At 41.8% G+C, this 22,789-nt stretch overlaps 1 protein-coding gene across 2 annotated transcripts; it reads right to left on the bottom strand.

Moving 5' to 3' along the window:
- Positions 1 to 755: 755 nt before the first annotated feature.
- Positions 756 to 22,641, bottom strand: LPXN (leupaxin). 2 transcript variants are annotated; one of them, XM_072638695.1, is made up of 9 exons: positions 22,327 to 22,641; positions 15,644 to 15,786; positions 14,649 to 14,695; positions 12,419 to 12,518; positions 8,023 to 8,190; positions 6,123 to 6,299; positions 5,950 to 6,031; positions 2,542 to 2,690; positions 756 to 1,498 (listed from the first exon to the last, which is right to left on the bottom strand). In XM_072638695.1, the coding sequence occupies exons 1-9, from the start codon at positions 22,376 to 22,378 to the stop codon at positions 1,229 to 1,231; spliced, it is 1,188 nt and encodes a 395-aa protein (XP_072494796.1). In that variant the 5' UTR covers positions 22,379 to 22,641; the 3' UTR covers positions 756 to 1,228. The 2 variants fall into 2 exon arrangements, with proteins under 2 accessions (XP_072494796.1, XP_072494797.1); XM_072638696.1 differs by lacking the exon at positions 22,327 to 22,641 and adding an exon at positions 18,750 to 18,857.
- Positions 22,642 to 22,789: the final 148 nt, after the last annotated feature.

Genomic DNA, 22,789 nt, shown 5'->3' on the forward strand with positions numbered 1-22,789 from the left:
ACGTCAAAAGGAAGGGGAAAAAATCACACATCCATATGTGCATATGCAAGGTACCTCAAAAGTTTAATGACTTAAAAGTGAACTGAGATTTGTGGGGTCCTTTATGTGTATATTGGCTACATTTACAAGTCCATTGTCCTCAATTTAAATACTTTTCTTCATAAGAGGGTGAATCTGACCCTCTCTGGGTTAGCTACTTCTTCTGGAAAAAGTGGAAGTTTTCCAGATGACTCATGATCACTGTGTAACACAGAAATGAAATGAGGCAAGGGGTATAATAATGCTGCACTTTGTAACAGATTCACAAGTGCCCCAGAACCCTCAGAATTCACTTCTTTGCCTGCATCCTGAATTTACTATCACTGAATATTCTAATCACTCCTTACCTTTATTCCATTTGCAAACTCCTTGAGGGCAGAGATTTACTTCTTGTTGTCACTGTATCCTTAGCAACTCAATTGGTTGGTGGGTTGGTTGATTAAATGGTCAAAGGAAATTTTCAGATTGAGACACAATACTTTGTAGATGAGTCATGGGGTACACCAGATGTGTCTAAAATAGGGCCCCAAATGACCTCTTATGCCCAAATTTATCTAGTGTAGACTTTATCCTTTATTTTCATCTTTAAAGGGCTTTCCGGCCATGCAAAAACAAAAAATTAGTTATGCCCTTTTTTTCTTCCTTTGTTATATATACTACATGAAACAGAAGGAGTAGAGAGAGGAAGGAGTGTAATTGGGTATAAAAAAAAAGAGTCACAATAGCAAGCTATTTTATTTCTCAATGAGACCAGCACCCAACAGCATGCAGTTAAGAAATACCCCCCCAAAAAAACACCACATTTGAATTTTAAGCTTCTTTTGAGTATGGAGTCAGAATTCCAGCAATCCCAAGAACTTTATGAAAGAGAGTGAGAAAAGGTGGCCTTAAGGTAAGCAGCAGTGAGTGTGTGTGTGTGTGTGTGTGTGTGTGTGTGTGTGTGTGTGTGTGTGTGTGTGTGTGTGTGTAACTTCTTGGAGAATGAGAAAGTGTAGAAAAGGCTCAGCATTGTCTGATTTAGGCCAGCCCACATGTATAATCTTGAAAATTAAATGCATCTGCCATGTTGAGAAGTCTCCTCACTCCCCTGGCCCTCCCTATCAGCCTGCTGAAGGGATCTGTGGGTTGTTTCATACCCCTTCTCTCTAGCCCTGGGTGGCATCAAGAAGGCCCAAGGAGCAGGTTGAAGTTAGAGAGGGAAGAGCTTAGTAAAGCATGGTTGACAATAGGCCTTGTCATTCTGTTCTCGGAAAATGCCCTTGGAAAGCTGAGTCAGGCAGAATGCACACACAAAATGCTCTGGGTGAAATTTGCGCCCCATGGCACTGATGCAACGGCCAGTGATGGGCTGCTCACACCCGTGGCAGATGGTTCCTTGCCGCTTATGGTAGTGCCGCTCACAGAAAGGCTGCCCGTTCAGCTCAAAGAAAGAGGCTGTGGAGAAAGCCTGGAAACAGTCCTGGGAAGAAGAGAAAGAACAAATAGAGGCTAAGAAGGGACCATGTTTAACCATCCTCAGAAAACAGAAGCCCAGGGTCTGAGAACTCATAAGCTTCTCAAGGCAATAGAGCTGAGGGCATCTTCTCTGGAAGAATACTATGGCAAAGGTCAGGACTACGGAGGGGGTAAGTATGGGGGTGGGGGGATAAGCATTTATGTAGCATCTACTATGTGCCCTTCCATCCCTTGAGTAACTACTTAAAGAAGCCTATTTATTGAATGGGTGTATCTCATTCAAAGTGAGAATATGATGAGACCTTAACCTGAAAGGGCCAGGGTCTCCCAATGCATCCTGGGCCACCTCCAGTTGTCCTGATGAATATCAGGCCACTGGACACAGATGGCTCAGGAGAAGAAAGTGAAGTTAGTGACCTTGCACAGCCCTCCCTCACTCAAATCAAAGTAAACTGCAAGTCATGTCATCATCTTGATGTCATGGTCCTCTTCAAGAACCAAGGACAAACACAAGAACTAACTATGTGCCCTTACTGTACCAATTCCTTTACAAATCTTATCTCATTTTATCCACACAACCCTGGGAAATAGGTGTTGTAATTGGGAATAATTCCCATTTTACAGTTGAAGAACTGAAGAAAATAGAAGTTAAGTGATTTGCCCAGGGTCACACAAGTAATAAGTTTCCAAAGGATGAATTTGAACTCAGGTCTTTCTGATTTCAGGTCCATCACTCTATTTCCCTGTATCACCTAGATGCCCATCAAGGATACTGTCTGTCCATTCTCTTTTAGAGGGTCTGTCTCCAATGCAGATTTGGCAGGAACACTGACCTCTCCCTGAAAGCTCTCTAAATCATGGTATCATTAGCTGTGGATTGGGACAAGGACATAATAATCCAACACACCCCCCCTTCCCACTTTAAAAAAGGGAAGAAAATGAGACCCAGACAAACCTGGTGATTTTCAGATCCCAGATGTGGTATTTGAGCCCCCCTTACTAGTTCCAATGCTACCTAATTCTCCCTAAGGCCCCATGCTGACTGACCCCACACACGAAGCACTCAGGGTGCCAGACGGCATCCATGGCTGACAGATAATTCTCCAACACGGGACGGTTGCAGCCTCTACACCTGGGAGCAAACATGGCTAAGAAATCTTTCCGGCAGTATGGTTTCTTGTCCTTTTCATGAAATCCTGGGGAAACAGAGCCAAAGAGACACATCATCATATGAAATATGAGTTTACGTCCAAAATCAAAATTGTCTGTGACCTTGAGACCAAGTTAACTTATTCAAAACAAAATCAGTTGACTGAGGGGAGAGACCTTTTCCTTTGGCAGTGAAAAATCACACTCAATACCTGCTATCTGGGTCTAGGAGGGTCTACGGTTCCTTAGAGACAGGGGGACTGCTTGCTCCTCCTCACTATGGGGACTCCATTGAAATCTTCTTGGTTCTTGAAAGGATAACAAATGCCTTTTAGGCATCCTGAACTGGATTCGAGTAGACATCTTAAACTCAATATATCCCAAACCAAAGTCATTATCTTTCCTCCTCTTACTTGCACACCATCCTCCCAGTCATCTTGGATTCCTTGCTCTCTCTCTCTCACCTCCCAAGTCTATCTGTTCCTGAGCCCTGTTGTTTACACCTTTGGGACACCTGTCAAATACTCCCCCTTCTTTCCTCTGACACCACCACTCCCTGATTCAGGCCTTCATCAAATAAGAAGCTTGCCAGTGGGCCTGATGGGTCTGCCAGCCTCATACTTCTCCCCTCTCCAATACCATAATCAGCCACTAAAATGATTTTCCTAGAGCACAACTATGACCATGTCAAGCTGCCTCCCTCCCCACTCCAGTGCCTTCCTGTTGTCTCTACGAGTAAATACAAAATGCTCAATTTCACATTTAAAGACCTTAATAACCAACCTCCTCCTACCTTTCCAGTCTTCTTCCACCTTACTTCCCAGTGACCCTGCTCTTCTGGTTGTTTCATGAAGAAAATGCTCCATCTCTTGGCATTTTCTCTCATTATTACCCATTCCTAGAAGGCTCTCCCTCCTCCTCTAGTGACTACTGACTTCCCTGACTTCTATTAAGTCCCAGCTAAAATCCCACCTTCATCAGGAAGCCTGCTCTGTCACCGCTTTATTCCCTGTCTATGCATCGTGTACATAGCTTGTTTGTGTTTATCTGCTAGGATGCTGTCTTGTCAGATTATGAGTTCCTTGAGGGCAGGGACTGTCATTTGCCTCTTTTTTGTATCCTTGGCACTTAGCAAACTACCTGGTATACAGTAGGTCCTTAATAAATATAAATTGATTGGCTGACTGAACGAGAAAAAGTATGGGAGTAAAACTATAGCTACAAACATGGACATGGCAAACATGAGCCAGGCTGCCAGCCTTGGGCAACATCTTTACTTTTGCAAAGTATTTTAGGCACAAAGCCCCTCTCTGGGAGGCAGCGCACGCTTTACAGCCTCGTTGTACAAACAAGGAACCTTAGGCTCTAAATAACAGGTCTATGATCACAATGCTAACCAGTGCCCAGGGTGGATTTTGAGCCCTTGTTTCTGGGCCCAGTCTCCATCTTACATAGTACGTATACTATATCAGGCTCAAACTCTGAACTTAAAGTTTCACAATAGGTATTCTCCTTTGTCCTTAATCTGAAAGGACTATCAGAAACGATTTTAGTAGATCTCTTTATATTCTCTGACCTCTCTGCCAATATTGCTGGAAGAAAGCCACATCAACAGCAATCCAAGCTCTTACTATATAAAGAGAGAGTTAAAGAGATTTCTTTCCTCATTTTCACCTTTCCCACTGAGAGGAGGAGCCCACAGCCAGCAGTTTTTTGTTGTTTTTTCTCTTAGCAAATATCCTAGACAGAAGTGGGTAGAATGACCAAGGACCAACTGCAGTCTTGGGTAGGAGCTTCTCTTCTTCCCAGTCCCCAAACTATTCCACTGGGTCACTCTGATGTATTTCACATTTCCCAATTGGTATGGCTTTGCTGGAAATCAGCAGATGAATTAATATAATCTAAAGATTTGCTTTCTAGTAGTAACTAGTAGTTACCTACTAGTGATCTTGGATTAATAAATGTTTGTTGGATGGAGGAATGACTGTCTCATCAGATGCTTTCTTCTGGTATTTTCTGAAGATACAGGAGAGGAGCTCAATTTTTTCCCCTCCATCATACCAAAGAATTCCATAAATTTCACATGGTCTTAAGCTTATTAACAAAGGCAATTAAATTCACTGAGGGCTGCTATTGAGGCCATAAAATTCTGCTTATCATCACCCTGGGCTTCTAACCTGTAATACTGAACCAAGCCGGGTAAATGACTATGATGGTGAATAAAGCCACTTTTAATGCGGCTTCTGAAAGTAATGACTCAATCACGACAAATGACCCAGGAATGACCCTCTGAGAAGCAGTTGCTCAAGAGAAGGGCCCGGGAATCTGAAGAAAGAGCAGAAAAGTAACAACAGCCATTCACAAGAATCTCGGGGGAGGAAAGCTCAAAACTAATCAGCTAAACTTTTGGTGGTGCCCCTCCATTTAATAATGTAGCAAATTGAGAAAGTTTCAGCATGTGGCCCCTTGAGACTCTCTCTGGGGCCAATTATCTCTGGAGGGCTGATGGGAAACACTGGCAATTAAAAGTACCACAACAGGGAAGGGGGTGTTGATGCTCTGCTGAGACTGTGAGCCACAAGGGAAATTAGTGAGTACCTGCAGGGCCAGGAAGGGAAACAGTGAAAAAGAAAGACAGGGATTCACCGTGGGCCTGCTCTCAGGGGACAGCACCTGCACCACCACGGAGGGGAGAGGAAACTCAAGTCTTTAAGGGATACAGAAAAGTACAGATGACAGTAATTTCTCTTGAGGTTAAAAAATCAAGTGGTCATGTAAAGAACTATACTACTTGTGGCAATTCCAAATGCTTCCACTGCTAAATTGACCAAAAGGTGGAGAGCCTCTAGATCAGGATAATTTTTCTGTAGACAAGAATACAGATGTTCACAGCAAAGGGCAGCGGGGGGGCGGGGCTGGAGCAGAGTTCTGATTCATGGACAAGCCTTTTGTGGTCAAAATCCTCCATTCATAAATTGGTTTTCATTTATTCTTGAAGAAACAAACTACCCCAAACAGAAATGAAAATGATCTCTCCATTAAAATGAGGCCCAGTCTGGGAAAGGAGCTACAGGCTAGGGTCAAGACTGCAAATTACCTGCAGGAATGTGGGAAGGGATGAATTTGAGCCAAAAGGTTCATCATGATAGCAAATCTGGCATTGATTTAGGCCAGGCAGGCCTAAAGCAGGAGCTAGTACTTGGGTACCCTTGGGCACAAGGTGATAAGGACAAAGGCACACCTGTGTTCTGTTCTTCTTCTAAATATATGCCTAGTGTCTGAAGAAATCTTCTGGGCCACACCTACCTTCCTCATTGAACACTTCGCCACAGTGGAAGCAGAAGAAATGCTCTGGGTGCCAGGTTTGGTCCATCGCTGTCAGCACCTTCTGCAAAAGGGACATACACACATGCCCATGTCAGAATGTGACACTATCAACACAAATCAGGGCTTGGAGGGGCAGCTGCCTTCTTACTTACATCAAGAATGGGGGCAGCACAGTATGCGCACCGGGGGGAGAAAAGCTGGTGGTAGTCCTTGGAGCAATAAGCCAAGCCATTGCGCTCGAAGAAGGGGTTGCTGCAGCCGATTTCCTTTTTGCAATGAGTACAGACAAAATGTTCTGGATGCCATGTCTGCCCTAGAGCTGTGATCACCTACAGTGATACAAAAGGTTAAATGCCTGCTATGTGAGAAGCACTATGAGGAACACTAGGTTACAAAGACAAATATAAAACAGGTCTGGCCCTCAAGGAGTTCCTGTTCTGCTGGGATATGACACGTAGACAGAGAAGTGAACACGAGGTGAGCTAAGGAGAAAGAACCTCCATTAGTGGGGCCTCAGGAACAGGATCACAAGGAGGTGGGCCTTGAGCTGAGGTCCAAAATAACCACTACCAAAGCCTAGGCCAGGGCTGGAGAACCTGTGGCCATGTAGTTTTGGATCTGATCTGTAAAATTTGGATTCAGTCAAAAGGCCGCACTTAAGGATTTAGAAAGACACATGTGGCCTTATAAGGATTGGTTCTGAAAATTTGGACTCAGCCAAAAAGTTGCACTTTAAGGATTTAGAAGGACACATGTGCCTTAAGGTCACAGGTTCCCCACCCCTGGCCTAGAGAATCCACTTAACACAGTCTTTCAAAGTGGTGAAGAGAAGTCCTGCAGGGATATGCTCAAGGGCTCTGCAAAGAAAATAGGAAAAAAACCTTTGCAGCAAGTTTTTCTGATACAAGGCTAAAGAAGGAATAGGGGCTCAATAAATACTTGGAGAAGGAAATGGCAAACCCCTCCAGTATCTTTGCCAAGAAAATCCCAAATGGGGTCACAGAGTCAGACATGACTGAAACAACTAAACAACAACAAATACTTAACTGATTGATTAAAAATGAATTAACACCAAAAAACTCAGTTAGAATTTGCTAAGAATGAGGGGAAAATTCAAATTTAAACAAGTGAACTTTATTATTTAAATAATACTTGTCACTTTGATGTATGTAAAGGGGAACCTAATACTGATGGTGCTGAAATAAGAAGCACTCTTTCATTGTTGGTGGAGTTGTGAATTAGCACAACTCTGGTTACAGGCTTTCCCTTCCCCCACCCCTCCCAATGGTGGAGGGAGGTGAAAGATAGAGAAATAATTTTTCCAACTGAAAAAAAATTAAATTTGAATTTGTATACCTTTTCTGAAAAGAAATCTGGCAATATGCAATGAGTTATAAAACAGATTACATACTTTATTCCAAAGATCCTAGTACTAGAGCTACACTGCAAGGCTGTTACTAATGGAAGGGAAGGGGTATCTACTCAGAAATATTCAGAGTGGCTTTATTTGTAATAGCAAAAACTACAAACAGCTCACAAGTTCAATGACTGGTGAATGTTGAATAACTCATGGTATATTAGTGTAATGTAATATTACCACAAGAAATTAGAAATATAAAGAATACAAAGAAATGTAGAAGCGTTAGAGGAAGTGATCAAGAATTAGGAAAATATTCAAGGAATAACAATATACAAAAATAATAAGAGAAGCAAAATCTGATCATGTCAACAGAAGATCAGAAAAGGACAGAGAAGCAAATCAAGTACAATGTGTACATTTTGATTAAGTTGATATATACACCCTGGGTTCATGGTTCGTGTATGTCTTTATCTTTATTTTTGTTTATTTCAATACCTTTGATAGCTATTAAAGGTTTTTTATCATAAGAAAGGAAATCAAGATGAGAATAATCCGAAATGTTTACCTTAGAGAAAGTTCAGTCCTTGGTGGCATGCAGAGACAGACAGACAGACAGACAGACACACACACACACACACACACACACACACACACACACGTGGTTGCAGAACACCAAGCCTGAACTTTCCCACCTTTCCAGCAATGGGTTTTTGGCAGGAAGCACAGTGGCCCTTGGGGATGGTGGCAATGCCAAGGTCTTGCAAGTCCTGTTCCAATCCCCCAAGCATAGTGTCCAAGGAAGCACTGGAATCTTTTTTCTTTGGCACTGGCTCCTTGGGGCTATCAGACTTCACCATGACCTGCAAACAAGAAGAACAATTTTAAAAGGCACGAAAATTAGCAGCCTCCTGTACTTTCATGTTCACAAGCTCATTCCACATTCAGATCCCACTGTTACTTATGCATAACAACTGGTGGAAAGTCTATGACCCAGGAAAAGTATTGAAAATAAATACTTGGAGCAGCTAGGTGGTGCAGTGAATAGAGCACTGGCCTTGGAGTTGGGAAGACTTGAGTTCAAATTTGACCTCAGACACACTAGCTATGTGACTCTGGACAAGTCACTTAACCCCAATTGCTTCACCAAAAAAAACAAATGAAGAATGAAGAAAATAAAGGTGCCTAAAATGGGTGGATTCTTCTAGCCTTGATCTCTTATGACCCTATGTTCTATACTAATAGAGTACTGGCTCAGGAGTCAGAGGATATGGGTTCAAATCCCACCTCTATCACATACCACCAAGGTGACTTTATTCTGCTGCCCCTCCGTAAAATGAGGTGGTTGGACTAGATTAGCCTGAGGTCTCTTCCAGCTCTAGCTGTCTGATCCGATGATCTCCTAACTAGTTCAGTACCTTCCCAATAAACTATGCAACACACAATCCCAAAGCAGCCTAGGAAGCTGTTGTATCCCTCATCTTAAGGATCTACCATGACACTGTCGCTGCCTAGCTGGTCAAGTCAGAGGTTGGATGTGTAGTTTAGGGAAGGGAAAACTAAGGCAAAGATGAGAGGCATCTTCCAATGTCTGGAAGCCATGCAAAAGGATCCCAGAACTCAGCCCAAGAGCTAGTGGTTGGAGCAGGACAGTTTTCAGTTTAATATGAGGGAAATGATGACCAACAATGAAACCAGAAAGCAGTGGTAGCCTCTGTGACACTGGGGTGTTCTCAGAGAAGCCAAATGACCAAAGGCAGAGGTCCCTGAGGAGGTTAGGGTTGAACTGGATGACTTCTCTCCCTTAACTAAGACACTAGAAGGTAGTAGTGATAACTGTAATGGATTTGGAAATCAGGAGGTCTGATACTGATATCTACTAGCCTAGACAAGTCACTCTACTTTGCTAGATGATTTCATCAGCTCCCATTGATTTAATTACCATCTCTTTGCTGATGATTCTCAGATCTACTTTGCTGAGCTCCAATCTCACAACTCCAACTTGACTTTCAGAATGTCCAGCAGACATCTTAAATTCAATATGTCCCAAACCAAACTCATTTTCTTTCCTCCGAAACCCTCCCCTCCTCCTACCTTCTTTCTTGTTGAGGACAATACCATTCTCCCAGCCCCTCAGACTCACAACTTAGGAGTTATCCCGGACTCCTCACTATCTCACTCCCATACCCAAACTTGATTTCACCTGTTTCTCAGAAATATACCTCTTCCTTTTCTCTGACACTGACAATCCTCTGGTGCAGGCCTTTATCACCTCACACCTAGACTACTGAAGTAGCCTGCCTGCCTCAAGTCTCTCCTCACTCCACCATCCACTCAGTCACCAAAGTGGTTTTCCTAAAGCACAGGTCTGACCATGTCAGTCCCCTTCCTCAATACTCCAATGGCTCCCAATGACCCTCAGGATCAAATATAAAATCCTGTTTCATGTTTGAAGTTCTTCATAACCTCCCACCTCCTGCCTTTCCAGTCTTCTTACATCTAATTCCCTTTTCCCACCTTTACACTAAGTATTCTTTGAGCCAATGACACAGGCCTCCTGGCTCTTCCATGAACAATATACTCCATCTCCTAGCTCCAGGCATTTTCTCTATTGCTTTTTTCTGCTTCAAATCCTGTACAACCTTCAGGGTTTTTCTTAAGTCTACACTTTCCATGCAAGGTCTTTGAACAGAGACTAGATGACCTCTTGTTAGAAATGATGTGGACAGGATGTCTGCTCAGAAAGGGGATTGGGATGGGGAGCCTTTTGATACTTATGATTCAGTGAACAGATTTTGCCCAGTAAGCCCTGTCCTCACCAATATCCCACTTTTCTGGGCTTATATTTATTTATCCAATAAACATTTCATGATTACATAATGAGAAATGACACTACATTTGCCTGTGTTGTAGTTGTTTCATGTAAGACAGGACTTTATCTCCCAATTGGCTCATAGACTTATGTCAAGGAAAAAAACTTCCACATTTTAGGCACAAGTCTGCCAGAAACAACTTTGTTAATTTAACATAATTCTAAATCCAAGCATTTCTAGCACCTTCTCTCCCATTTACACTGCATACCACTCATTTGTACATAGTCGTTTGCATGTTGTCACTCCTATTACAATGTGAACTCCTTGAGGACAAGGACTGTTTTTCCTTGTTTTTGTTTGTATTCCCCAATCTGACAAATAGTAGGTGCTTATTTAATACTTGTTGCCTGTTATAGCTCAGAAAGAAGAATATCCAAACTGATAGTGTCCCCCTCCTTCACCCCACATTTCTTTACCACAAGACAATTTAGGTTACATTACAGATTAGCAAAGATGACAAAAAATGACAATAGTCAAAGAGTTGTGGGTTAATAGGTACACTAATACATTGTTGGTGGAGCTGTGAAATTGTACAACTGTTGTGCAAAACTTGGAATCATGCAAAGTGACTAAAATGTTCATAGAGGCCTCAAGGCTGCAGGTTTCCCACCCCTGGTTCATACCCTTTGAACCAGAAATTTCATTACTGGGCTTATACCCCAAGGAAGCCATCAATGAGAAGAAAATCCCCACAGACACCAAAATATTTATAGTATCACTTTTTGTGATAGCAAAGAATTATAAACAGTCGATGTCCATTAATTGGAAAATGGCAAACAAACTGGTACATGAAGGCCATGGAATATTACTATGTAAGAAATGATGTGTGTGATTAATAGAGAGAAGAATGGGGAAAACTACAGGAACCGATGTAGAGGAAGTCTGAAAGAAAATAAGAAACAAAATGACTAAAACAATGTAAATAGAAAAAAAAACACATAGCAACAAAAAAAATTAGAAAAAAATACACATCAAAAAATCCCAAATGAGTGTAGCAAAATTTTAAAGATCAAGTAAGACTCAGTTGAAGAGACATGAGACTACACCCCAACCCACCCCTTTGTGGAGATGGGACCTCTAAAGGTATCAGACATTGTACAGGTTTTGGGGCTTTTTCAAGATGTTGATTGTATTGATTTCTTCGTCTTCATTTTCTCTCTCCATTTCTCCCTCTCCGTCCTTCCTTTCCTCCCTCCCTCCTTTCCTCTCCTCCTCCTACTCCCTCCTCTCGTTCTTTCTCTCTCTCTCTCTCTCTCTCTCTCTCTCTTTTCAAAAATTACTATTTGTTATATGGAATGGCTCTCAGAGTGGGGGTGGGGGATAGAGAGAAAACTACAATAATGAAAAAAACATGACATTAATAAAACCTGGTAATATTTTTAAAAATTTAAGGCAACATTTGTAGGAATCTTGAACAAGGAAAAAGATCCCATATTAAAATGTGGTTTGGGTTTAACATTCTACTGCATCTTAATCTTCTACAACTATTCAATTCCTTCCTTGATTATTTACCTCAAGGATTAAAAGGACTTCTTATCCTCTGTGACCAAGATCCTAATCTAAAGGCTCTTTACCTGAGTTTCATGAACTTTTATAAAATATCTTGACAAATGTGTTTCAAAATAGTTTCCTTATTTTATTTTATGCATTTAAAACTATTCTTCCAAGAAGGGATCCATTGACTTTAGACTGCCAAAAAGGTTCGTGACACAAAAAAGAACTCTTAAGAACTCTTGCTCTAAACTCTTCTGAATGGAAAGGCCAGTACTCTAGGTGGATCACAGGGCTAGTACTTTCAGGGGATGCAGAAGGCAATAATCTTGTTTGGACATGGGGCACTTTTTGCCTTCCTTGGATCTTAGGTTTTTGTTCTTGATCTTCTACACATTTTCCCAAAGGGAAAAATCTAGAAAGGATTTTCTTGATATTTTAAATTGAATTAAAAGGAAGTTTTTAACGTTTCCATATTTCCTAATGGTCATGGCTATTGTCACAGTCTCTTTTTGTAGCACATTGGTGTCTAGCACAGTTCTAGGCATACAAGCCAAGATAACTGAACTGGGGCATATAGTTGGTGCACATGAAGCTACAAGTCATTCCCTGAAGAAGAATAGAAACCAGAATCTTTATAGAGGTCCTAAACAGAAAGCTTAGTTTTATCATTATGTACTACATCACTGCTCCTTGTGAGAGCCTGTAGCACAGGGACCATCCTTACCTTGGCCTGCATCTGACACAGGTGAGCCATGAGTTCATCCAGCTGTGCTGCTGCTGGGGTGGCCTGATGCTGCAGCCCAGCCTCTGGCTCTTGAATATCACTACAAAGGAGAAAAAGTACATTTATCAATAACAGTCCTCAATCACTATCAACTGCAGTTTTAACTTTCATTTCTCTAGCTCAACATCTGACACCTAAATAGAAACAATTTTCCAGAAAGTAAAAGTAAAAAAATTGAACAACTAAAGGTAGTATAGATATTTTGTCCTATGCTTACTTGGTTTTGGTCTCAATTTGCCACCAATGTAAAATAGTTCTCAATTTCACACAGGAAAGTATAAAGTGTCTAAACTTTACCAGTGCTAAGTAGGACTGAAGGAACCTTTTAAAGGGCAGTCCTCTTAAAATCACTTCCTTGAGGAAAAATGATTTACCAATTTATTATATATATTCTTTTCTGCCATTTTCATTCATTGATTCAATGAACATTAATTAAGTACATACTGTGTGCCAAATACAGATGGGAGGTCACATTTCTAGGTGCCTGGCTCCATAAACCTTACTTACAGTCAAATATATGACTAGAACACAGGACACATAGTGCTACTGAGCCCTGATCACTATTCCAAGTCTGCCAGCAATACTCTATACAATGCAAGAAATTGCTCTACCTAAGTGTCTCTTTTGACAACTCTAAGGTAACAATAACTAAATATGGCCCCTCTCTTTGCTCAGGGGTGAATGGTATGGCTCTTTCATCTTATAAGAAGACAAAAACACTTCCAATAGGGTTTGCTCCTAAAGGCTAAACAAACAAGTACCACATGACAGAGAAGGGGTACATACTAACTTAGACACAGTGGATAAAACTATAAAGAAAGGTGTTCTCACAGCTCTAAAGGAAGGTAAACTCACTTTTGCAAACGCCATACCTAAAAGAGCCATATGAAGATCATATATCCTGTGGAGAACTCCAAATACACGTCATAAAAGTATTAAACTATAATATAGCCAAATGTGCTAATGTTTTCACCAAATACATTTTCACCACATTCCTTGAACATGGAGAATTAAAAAGGTAGGTATTTTAAGATAAAGAGAATTAGTTTATTATTTAAGAATAATCTACTATTAATCCTTCATCAATTGTTATTGACTCTAAGCATGCAAAAAAGTATCCGAGAGGCTGATTTACAAGTGACATATTCATTTATACTTCTACTTAAAATTCCCTATAAATGCAAGTGAATAGAAGCAAGTAGAAAACTATCAGCCTGGTATAGTCCCTGTTTTTAAAATGATGGCAAAGCTTTACATGCCCTTTTTTATACCTTATTTCTGTCACATCTGATTTCGGGGTAACTAGGGAGAATAGCTACCAACCTGTTTCTTACCCTACAAGAAAAACAATTCACTGATTTGTTTTTCTGCCTCACGGATAAGGGGGTGGGTGGCTGCCTGCATGCACAGACAGAATGGGGAAGAAAATGCAACATTTCTTTCTCACTTCATTTATTATAATGGAGGAGAAATTAAAAAAAAAAAAGGCCAATGGATCTTTGGGGTCCAAAGAAGCACAGTGGAATGGATCAAATGAGAAGTTTAGAATAGTCAGAAGATCTTGGTTTGAATCCCAGCTCTCCCTCATGACCTTGAGCAAATTATTTAACCTCTTTGAGCCTTAGTTCCTTCAGCCTTAAAAAGAGGGAATGAAAAAGTACGAGTAAAAATAGCAGTATGTTTTCTGCCACTTTAGGTACTCACACACCTCTAAAGTAAGCCTTCTCAAGGGATCACTGTCCAGCATTACCAGTGCTGCCACCTGCCTCTAATTCCAGGGTAGCCTTCCACTGCCATGCACCTTAATTAGATGACATACGCAGTGGGGCTGTGATCCAAAGATATTAAGTTTATATATCTTGGCTCTCATATTACTGGGCAAATCAGTTTCTCTCAATTTATTGCTCAAATGTGCAAAAGAGAAGGGCATATCTGGCCAGCTCTCTATCTCCTAGGCAGGGCAGAGCCATGTGAATTCTGGGATTACCTCTACTTTTCTAGATCTGCAAGAGAGCTGTGACCACTTAGCATTATGGGAATTTGCAAGCTGGACCTGGTCAGAGATGAGAAATGGTGGTGAGACTATGATAAATTTATGATCACTATCATTATGAATCTAAACATTCACGGCAATCAAATTTAAACAAAAAGATCAATGAAAATAAAATACCTGTAGACATTGGCCTCTTCAATCTTTGTAGTATATATCAGCTGTGCCTAAGATATAAAAGAGCGGTTTAAAAAAAACAAAAACCTCCACTGTTTTGGCATTCATTGACTGAAATCATCCTGGAGCTTTCTTCCTGTGTGGGTCCTCTCTACCGCAAAGGAGGTAACTTTCCCATACAGAAAATCCTTCCTTCTAGGCAAGAGTTGGATGAGTAAAGAAGGCAAGGGGACCAAAAGTATCTTCTCATCCCTATCCTGGGCCACCTATATTAGAATCATAGGGCATTTAGTCATGGCTTACTTTTCTATAATAAATTTCTCAAGGTTTTAGTCCCTTGACTAGCAACCACCGAGAATAATTTTTGAGAACTGTTAACTTCTTAAGATACAGGGTCCCTTTCTCAGATGAATGCATATAAATTCTGTTTTAGGTTTTTGTTCATTTTGAGGGGGAAGGGTTTTCATGTATATATACATATATGTGTGTGTGTGCATATATGTGTGTGTATATATGTGTGTGTATATAATATATATGTATATGAAATTCAGTGTGCATACATAGTGATATCTATTTCTCTTTCAAAGAGCTTTCATTTCCAGGGTACCCCAGTATTGGGAAGACTTTTCTATACTGACTAATATTTCAAAGATCTGTTATTTCACTTATATCACCACACCTTCCACCACAACACATTGTGACTTCTCCCCAACTTATGGGGTCAAACAGCTTACTGCTGTGAGTGACTGTAGTCAGTTGCTGGTAGCCAGCCCTCAGGAGCTGGGGCTCTCTGCTCAGTCCTCAGGGTGACAGGCACATAGTTCATCACAGAGCCCAGGCTCACAATCTAGAGCCCAACAGACCTTGCTACAGCTTCTTTGCTAGAACTCAAAGTCACAGCCATGGTCTAAGGAGGTACTGAAGAAGAACTTATTAATGGTCATTTATATGTAGGCATTTACCTACATGCTCAGAAGGAAACTGAAGGAAAAGCTTACCGGTATGGGCTGTAAGTCATCTGGGGCTGGACAGGCCTTAGCTGCCTCCACCTCCTTCTCATCCTTGCTGGGTTGCAGGAGAGGTTTGGGCTCTTCATAATTTTCCCCTAGGGAAGATCGTTCCAGTTCTTCCAACAAAGCATCTGAACCACCAAAGAATAAGAAACAAAAGACATCAAGTAACACATGACCTTTGTCACTAGAGCAGAGTCTTCCATCCCCATCTCTCTAGCCACCTCTTTCATGGATTATTTATTGTGCTTCCTGTGGAATGAGATCATATTTCATAAGGTGCTTAGCACAGTGTCTGGCATATAGTAGGCACTTTATAAATGCTTCTTCTCTTCCCCTTCCCTTGATTTTATCTCAATGTATACACACTGGTTTTTCAGAGTAGACATTGGCAACGCTTTGTGCAGACCATGGCTGCTTTCTAATTGTCTTCCACTTCTAGTTCCAATATAATATTCCATGACCTCATTAACGAAATGAGCACTATTCTGGAATCTCAGACCTGTATTCAAATTTCAGTGCTATCACTTACTTTAAGATGTCTTGGATAAGCCATTCTCCTTGTGATATCTCAATTTCCTTAGCTATACAGGCTGTCCCAAAAGTCTTAGTGTACTTTTAAGCTTAACTAGCTTGAGGACTTTGGAAATCCTTGGAACTATAACTAGAGAAGGGTGACTAAGGTTTTGCAATAATAGCACTCTGTGCCTTTAGCTCAGCAGGAACAACAGAGCTTAGCACCTAGTTAGCAAGAATGATTAACAGAGCAAGTTTCCAGATGGCAGGCTGTCGGTGAACTTCCCTATCCCACTGTGCTCTCCGATCTTTTTCTCCTCCCCTGCCCTCCTAACAGCAGCCTTGCAAGCCTATGTCCTGGATCTACTCCTCCTGCTCCCACAAGGCAATGTCCCCAAGCCCATCATCTCTTGTGCCCCATATAGCTGGTGGCACCCCCCAGGACAAAAAAAGTCTCCCTCTAGCTCTGGCCTAGATGATTGCTGAGATCTCATAGCTGAGACACTCAGTGTTCCCGGCAGAATGGCATTCCATTTTTCTTCCCAGTAGTTACATGGACCAAATAAGCCAAAGTGGGGGAAGAGTCACTGTTATTTTGTCAATCCTGCCCATTTTTCCCAGGCTCTAACATCCAGTGGCTTTGTTTCTGTGGGTCCATCACTAAACTTAGTGCTTTAAACAACACTAAGATTTAAGTACTAGTGAAAGGAGCTTCCCCACCCAAGAGTTCCTCATGCCAGTGAAATCACAAGTCCCTAACCTCTAAACTTTGCTGCTTCCCCAAACATCATGGTTCCCTTCTTTCAGTTCTCCAGCTTTGCTTAAATGACATATTAATGATTCCTGGCCTCAAGACAGACTTTTATTAACAATGGAAGCCAGAATAACCCTGTAAAAGCATTTACCAAGGAGGGTATACTAGGTAGCTAGCTCAGTGTTGGGACAAGGGGAAGAAGTGTGAAGGGTGGGAAAAGCTTCAAAACCCACCTCTGCCCCCAAATTCATTAAACCCAGTTAGTAGGCCTCAGTCACCCTGCTTTCGTGCATGTCACTTCTCTTAATATATCATGTTTCCCACCGGATTTCATAATTTCAGGATGACTAATTTCATTATGAGCAATGGGGGAGGGGGTAGCAGGAAGGAGGTAGGTTGCAGGAGAAAAGTGATATACTGAACATTAAAACTCATATTCTACCCACAGCTTCTTGAGATCTCAGCAGCAGCAGCTGCTAAAAGCCCATGGTGGTTTGGGTTTTTAAAACATGTATGATTTTATTAGATCACCTGCATGTTTGTTTTATGCACTATACCACAATGGCAATTGAAATTTGCTGGTAACCTATAATGCAATGGAGAGAGGCCCAGAGAGTATAAACTAGCTGTAGCATTTTACCATCCGTGAGGAGCACAAAGGATGTTATCAGGTTTTATGGGTGCTGGTAAAGGAAGTGGGCAGATAATGAGAGTGAGAGATAGCAAAGAAACAGCCTGTGAGGTATGCTGATCCTCACGACATCCATTCCTGCCCCCAAGGAGGAAGGCCTCCCAAACAGAGGGTAGATTATCTGTGGGGGATCAAGGGAAAGATAGACAACACTTGCCCAAGATGGATGCAACTGGCCCTTGTGGAAGGAACACCTACCTAGGGATTCCAGGCTTGAAGAATAGTAAGTGGTCTTCTGGCATGAATATCACAACTTTGCAAGGTTCATTCCAAGTTACACAAAGGATCATGGAGTTAGAAATGGCAAGGACCTCAGAGGCCACCTAGTATAACCTGTAGCATTTTATAGATGAGAAGACTAAGGCCCAGGGAGGTTGTCATTTGCCCAAGTTTACACAGGTGGTAAATGTCAGAAGAAGGAGGTGAAGATGTAAATACTTCTCTCTTTTCTTTCTCTTTTTTTTTGGGTGGGGGTAGGGATGGGGAGGGAGAAGGGTAGATTGTATCTGTTTAGGGAACTTCCAGCATGGAAATTCCCTCCAGTGGTAGAGATCAACAGTACACTAACTTACAGACATAGAAAATTAAGTGACATCTACAATAACACAACTAATGTGTTTTAGAGGCAAAATTTGAAACCAGACTTTCCTAAAGTCTCAGGATAGTCCTCTAATCACTACACTATGCTGTCTTTCTTTGCTTTATTTCATTTTTTCACCAACATCACTACTATCCTTCTCATTTCATTGTCTTTTATCCATGCAGCAACCTCAGTCATCCTGTATAAGGCTCTCACCCATTAAGGTAGGGAAGTGGCTAGATGATCAAGTCTCAAGCACCTTCCAAGAAACACTCATCCTTTTGATACATCACAGTGGCCATTTCAATTCCACTTAATTAAAAAAATTGCTTAGCAGTCTAGTAATCTAGATCCTCAGGCTGACCCACCATGACAAAGAGGATGTCCAACACAATGAAAACAGTTCTTCCTGCTCTCAGGGTGGGGAAGAGAAGTGAAAATTAGATCTTCAGCTACTCTGCCCAACCTAATTAGCCTTCAAATAAGCCCATTTACAGAAAGAACTAAAATTTTCATTCCCTTTTTGCTTCTTCATGGAGAAGCCCCCACTCACCCAGGTCTTCCATCGTCACAAACCCAAGCGTCTCTAGTCTCTAACTCCGATGGGTCATAGGCTTGGAAGACCACAAAGCAACTGAGACTGCATGAAGCCTCTCTAAATCTTCTTTTAGTTCCTGTATTTGCTTAGCACTTCCTCTCTTTTGATTCGATTTAGGGAGTTTTTTTTTTCTTTTTTTGTGAGTCACATACTTTTCAAAGTATGGTTAGCAGTATCTGAAAAAAAAAAATGTGACTGATGAAAGAGAGAGCTAATTTGGCCAAATGGCCTGATTGACAGCTTGGGAGCCTTGAGGAACCAATGACCAAGATTACAAGGAGAAAACTTGGGCTGGATTCCATGGAAATGACACATTTATATGCTTCAAGAAGTAATTCTTCATTAAAAAAAACTTTATTCCACTGCTGCAAAACCTCAATCACTGACAACATTTACATGTTTATATATAAAGTATTATTGTTGTTTGTAACTATATTATTCTCTGCCATCTTGCTCTTTAGTTCATGAGGGCGACTGCTCCTCTTTCCAGCTCACTAGGATTAAAATGCAAACAACAGACAATCTATTATTGCTGAAATTTTTATGTAAAGGATAGAACCTAAACAGAAACTGGGGATTCCCAGTTTGCATTACTCTAAATAACCATTGGATGTCAGTGCTGCTCCAAAGAACTTAAAGGAAATTCAGCAGGAAGGGGGAAGAATTTAAGAATGAAAAAATGTTAATCATGTTGGTGGGGAGGGGAGTAGCCCCAAATACTGGAAGGAAAAGATAATTTTGGTGTTTGCCCTAAAGCTTTGGATCTGGTCCACAATTTAAGTGTATGATTTATGTGAAACCCAGAACTGTATTCTGAGATACTGTTTCAATGGTCTTCCTTGGTCCTGCAGCTTAGTTTCCTTTTGATTCCATCCCTTAAAAGTTTCAAGGATTTCTTTTCCTCTAATTAGACTTTTGTTGATAAAACTAGCCAAGGGCCAAAACTGGGGAATAATAGAAGGTATGAAAATCTAAGTCTGAGATAAGTAAATGGAAATTGTTTTGGCATACTGGGCAGCTCAGGCTTGACGTAAACATCTGCACAAGATGATTCTGGCAAGCAGCTCTTCAAACTGGTTTCTGGTAAAGCAGATATGTAAAAACCACAGAAACAGGTGGCTCTTGGGCAATGGGGTAAGCTGTGGAGGAGAGGGGCTGTGAAGGAGACCTAATTTCAGGTGACTTCCTGCAGGACTCCATGACATCTATTCCTGTAATCCAGACGTGATTCCAGGTGCCTCTTTCCTTCCCTAAGTTAACTCCAAAGCTGAGTGATCAAGATCTACCTCCCAATTACCTAGGCAGAGTACAGTCCTCATTAAAGAAGGGTCCCTACAACATAAAAGAACTCCTATTTCCTCATAGCAACCTTTGTAATCAGTAATACAAGTATCAGTCCTGCTTTATAGATGAGAAAACTGAGGCTGAATTGGGTTGCTTGGGGTTACACAACTAAGAAATCTTAAAAATTAACTTCTCCCTCATTTTAAAGTTGTGAAAAGCCTAAAGAGGAGAAATGTATATGAAACACTAAGGTCCCAAAGATAAGTAGAAGGCAATATAGTGCAGTAGAGAAGAGCCCAGCATAGAGTCAGAAGCCAGGGGCTGGAGTTGTGTGCTCTGCTAGCAGAGTGACAGTGGAAAAATCAGGATTAAAGACTAAGTTTCAAGTGACCTAATCGGTCAGTTCATTCAGCAGATGCCCAGAAAGGATGAGTGCCATGGTAGAGTCACACACAAAGAGTAAGTGTCAGAGAGGCTTTGCTAAGTGGGGAGCGCCACCCTACCCCCTGTCCTCTGCTGCCAATTCTGGGGCTCCTTCCAAAGCACTCCAGGAGGCAGCACTGGTACAATGGCGAAAACACTGCATTTACCATTACAGGGGCCCCAGTCTGCAACTGCTGCGTGGGGACCTGGCTCAAGTCCCTTACTCTCCCCTGGCTCCATTTGCATCTGTAAAATCCAGTGTTGGGCTCAGGAAGTTCCATGGCCCCTTCCAGAGCAGTATCTGTCAGGGACCTGGGATTTCATTGGCTGATGGAACTCCTTGATAAGCAAACCCTAAGGCAGGCTGGTCCCTTCTCTACAACATAAGCTTCTCAAGCAGACTTCCTAATGCACCGAAAGGTCAAGTGATTTGCCAGAGTTCAATAGATTGGGAACCCAGGTCTTCCAGGCTCTGAGGCCAGCTCTACTAGGTCAATTTGCCTCTCAGTTCTGTATCTATAAAGTGGAATGACATTAATAGTAGTAATTAGCTTTTATTTAGACAGCACTTATATGCCAAACACACCATTAAGAGTTTTACAAGAGCTTGTATTATCTCATTTGATCCTCACTACCCTGGAAGATAGGTGTATTCTGATTCCCATTTTATAGTTGAGAAAACTGAGGCAAACAGAGGTTAAGTGACTTGCCTAGGATCACATCAGTAAGCATTTGAGGTAAAATTTGCACTCAGGCCTTCCTGACACCAGGCCAAGAGCTCTTATCTGGTAGACTCACAGAGTGCTTTTGATACTTAAATCAGACAAGGCGTATATGAAACACTCTTCAAGGTCTAATAGCAACTTTTGTCCTAGCTCTAAATCTAGCACAGTCATCAGGAAACACACCTCTCAAGTCTGAGACACATTAGGGTTTCCAAAGTACTGCTCCTATATCCTTTTGGGGTAGATCATACAAGCATTACTTATCAATCAATCAATATTTATGAAATACCTACTATGTCCCTGGCACTGTGCATTGAGAATCCGAGGTATTTAGGGTTAGAGCGCATGTAGGGTTAGGAGATACAAAAAAGAGCAAAAGATAATCACTGCTCTCAAGAAACTTACAATCTAACAGAAGTCGACATTCAAACAAATATACACAGAGTAAACTACATACAGGATAACCAGGAAATAATTAACAAAGGGAAAGCATTAGAAATAAGGGGCATTAGGAAAGGCTTCCTGTATAAGATGGGATTTTATTTGGGATTTAAACGAATCCAAGGAAGTTTGTAGATTTATATGAGGGAGAACATTCCAAGCATGAGGGACAGTTGGAAAAATTGTGTGTTGGGGAGGAAAACATGGTTATCTCACAATCAAAAGGCTGCAAATAATACCACCATAAATAGGAAGCTGGAAGAGCCCTGGGAGCTTATTTAGTCCAATCCTTCCTTTTAGAAATGGGGAGAACTGACAAGTCGGGGCTAGGATTTGAACACAGATCTTCAAGTTCCAGTCCGGAACGACGATGGGAAGCATTTTGTTTCCTCACTTTTCTCGTCTCTACCTACACCAGAAGCAGCTAGGTGACAAAGCGGACAAAGCCTGGGCCTTAGAAGTCAGAGGCAGATTGGCATCCTTTCTTAGACTCTTATTAGCTGTAGGACCCTGGACACGACATTTAACCTCTAGGACTCGTTTGTCTCTTCTGTAAAACGTGGATGATGACAGCATCTAGAGGCACAGTGGAGAAACCTTCGGGCCAGAGGTCATAAAGACTCTTCTACCGGAGTTCAAATTCGGCCTTGGGCACTTACCAGCCACGTGACCCTGGGAAGGCAATGTAACTGTCTGCCTCAGTTTCCTCATCTGTAAAATGATCTGGAGAAGGAAAGAGCAGAGTGCCTCCAGGATCTGCCAAGAAAACCCCCGAAAGGGGACGGGCCTGAACACCACCGCTCCATCTTCCAGGGCTGGGTAAAGCGCTTTGCAAACCTGCTGGTGGTCACTGGTATTTCACCTAGGAGATGGGGTCGAAGGGCTAGAATCCCAGGGTTCCAGTCCCACCTAGAACACTTAGTTGCCTCTCCGATAAGGATCTTCAGTTAGCTGAGGAGGGCAGAGCCCCTCCCTCGCCCAATGCAGACGAGGTCCGTAAAGCGCAAGGTCAGCGTTCATGGTCGGGTCGCGCTCCCTGCCATGCACGCGGGCCAGACGAGTGTCGAGGAAAGAGCGAGGAAGAACGGCCCAGACAGGCGGATGCCTCACTTCCCGGGAAAG

This window comes from Notamacropus eugenii, chromosome 2 (assembly GCF_028372415.1).
Source record: "Notamacropus eugenii isolate mMacEug1 chromosome 2, mMacEug1.pri_v2, whole genome shotgun sequence".
Taxonomy (NCBI): Eukaryota; Metazoa; Chordata; class Mammalia; order Diprotodontia; family Macropodidae; genus Notamacropus; species Notamacropus eugenii.

What these genes read in the sequence shown, in the direction of transcription:
- LPXN (XM_072638695.1), bottom strand. Translation starts at nt 22,378, where the DNA reads ATGAGGAAACTGAGGCAGACAGTTACATTGCCTTCCCAGGGTCACGTG. An exon ending in TGTGTCAGATGCAGGCCAAG is followed by an intron (nt 8,191 to 12,418) that starts GTAAGGATGGTC and finishes TCTTGTTTGCAG; the next exon opens with GTCATGGTGAAGTCTGATAG. An exon ending in AAAAACCCATTGCTGGAAAG is followed by an intron (nt 6,300 to 8,022) that starts GTGGGAAAGTTC and finishes GTATCACTGTAG; the next exon opens with GTGATCACAGCTCTAGGGCA.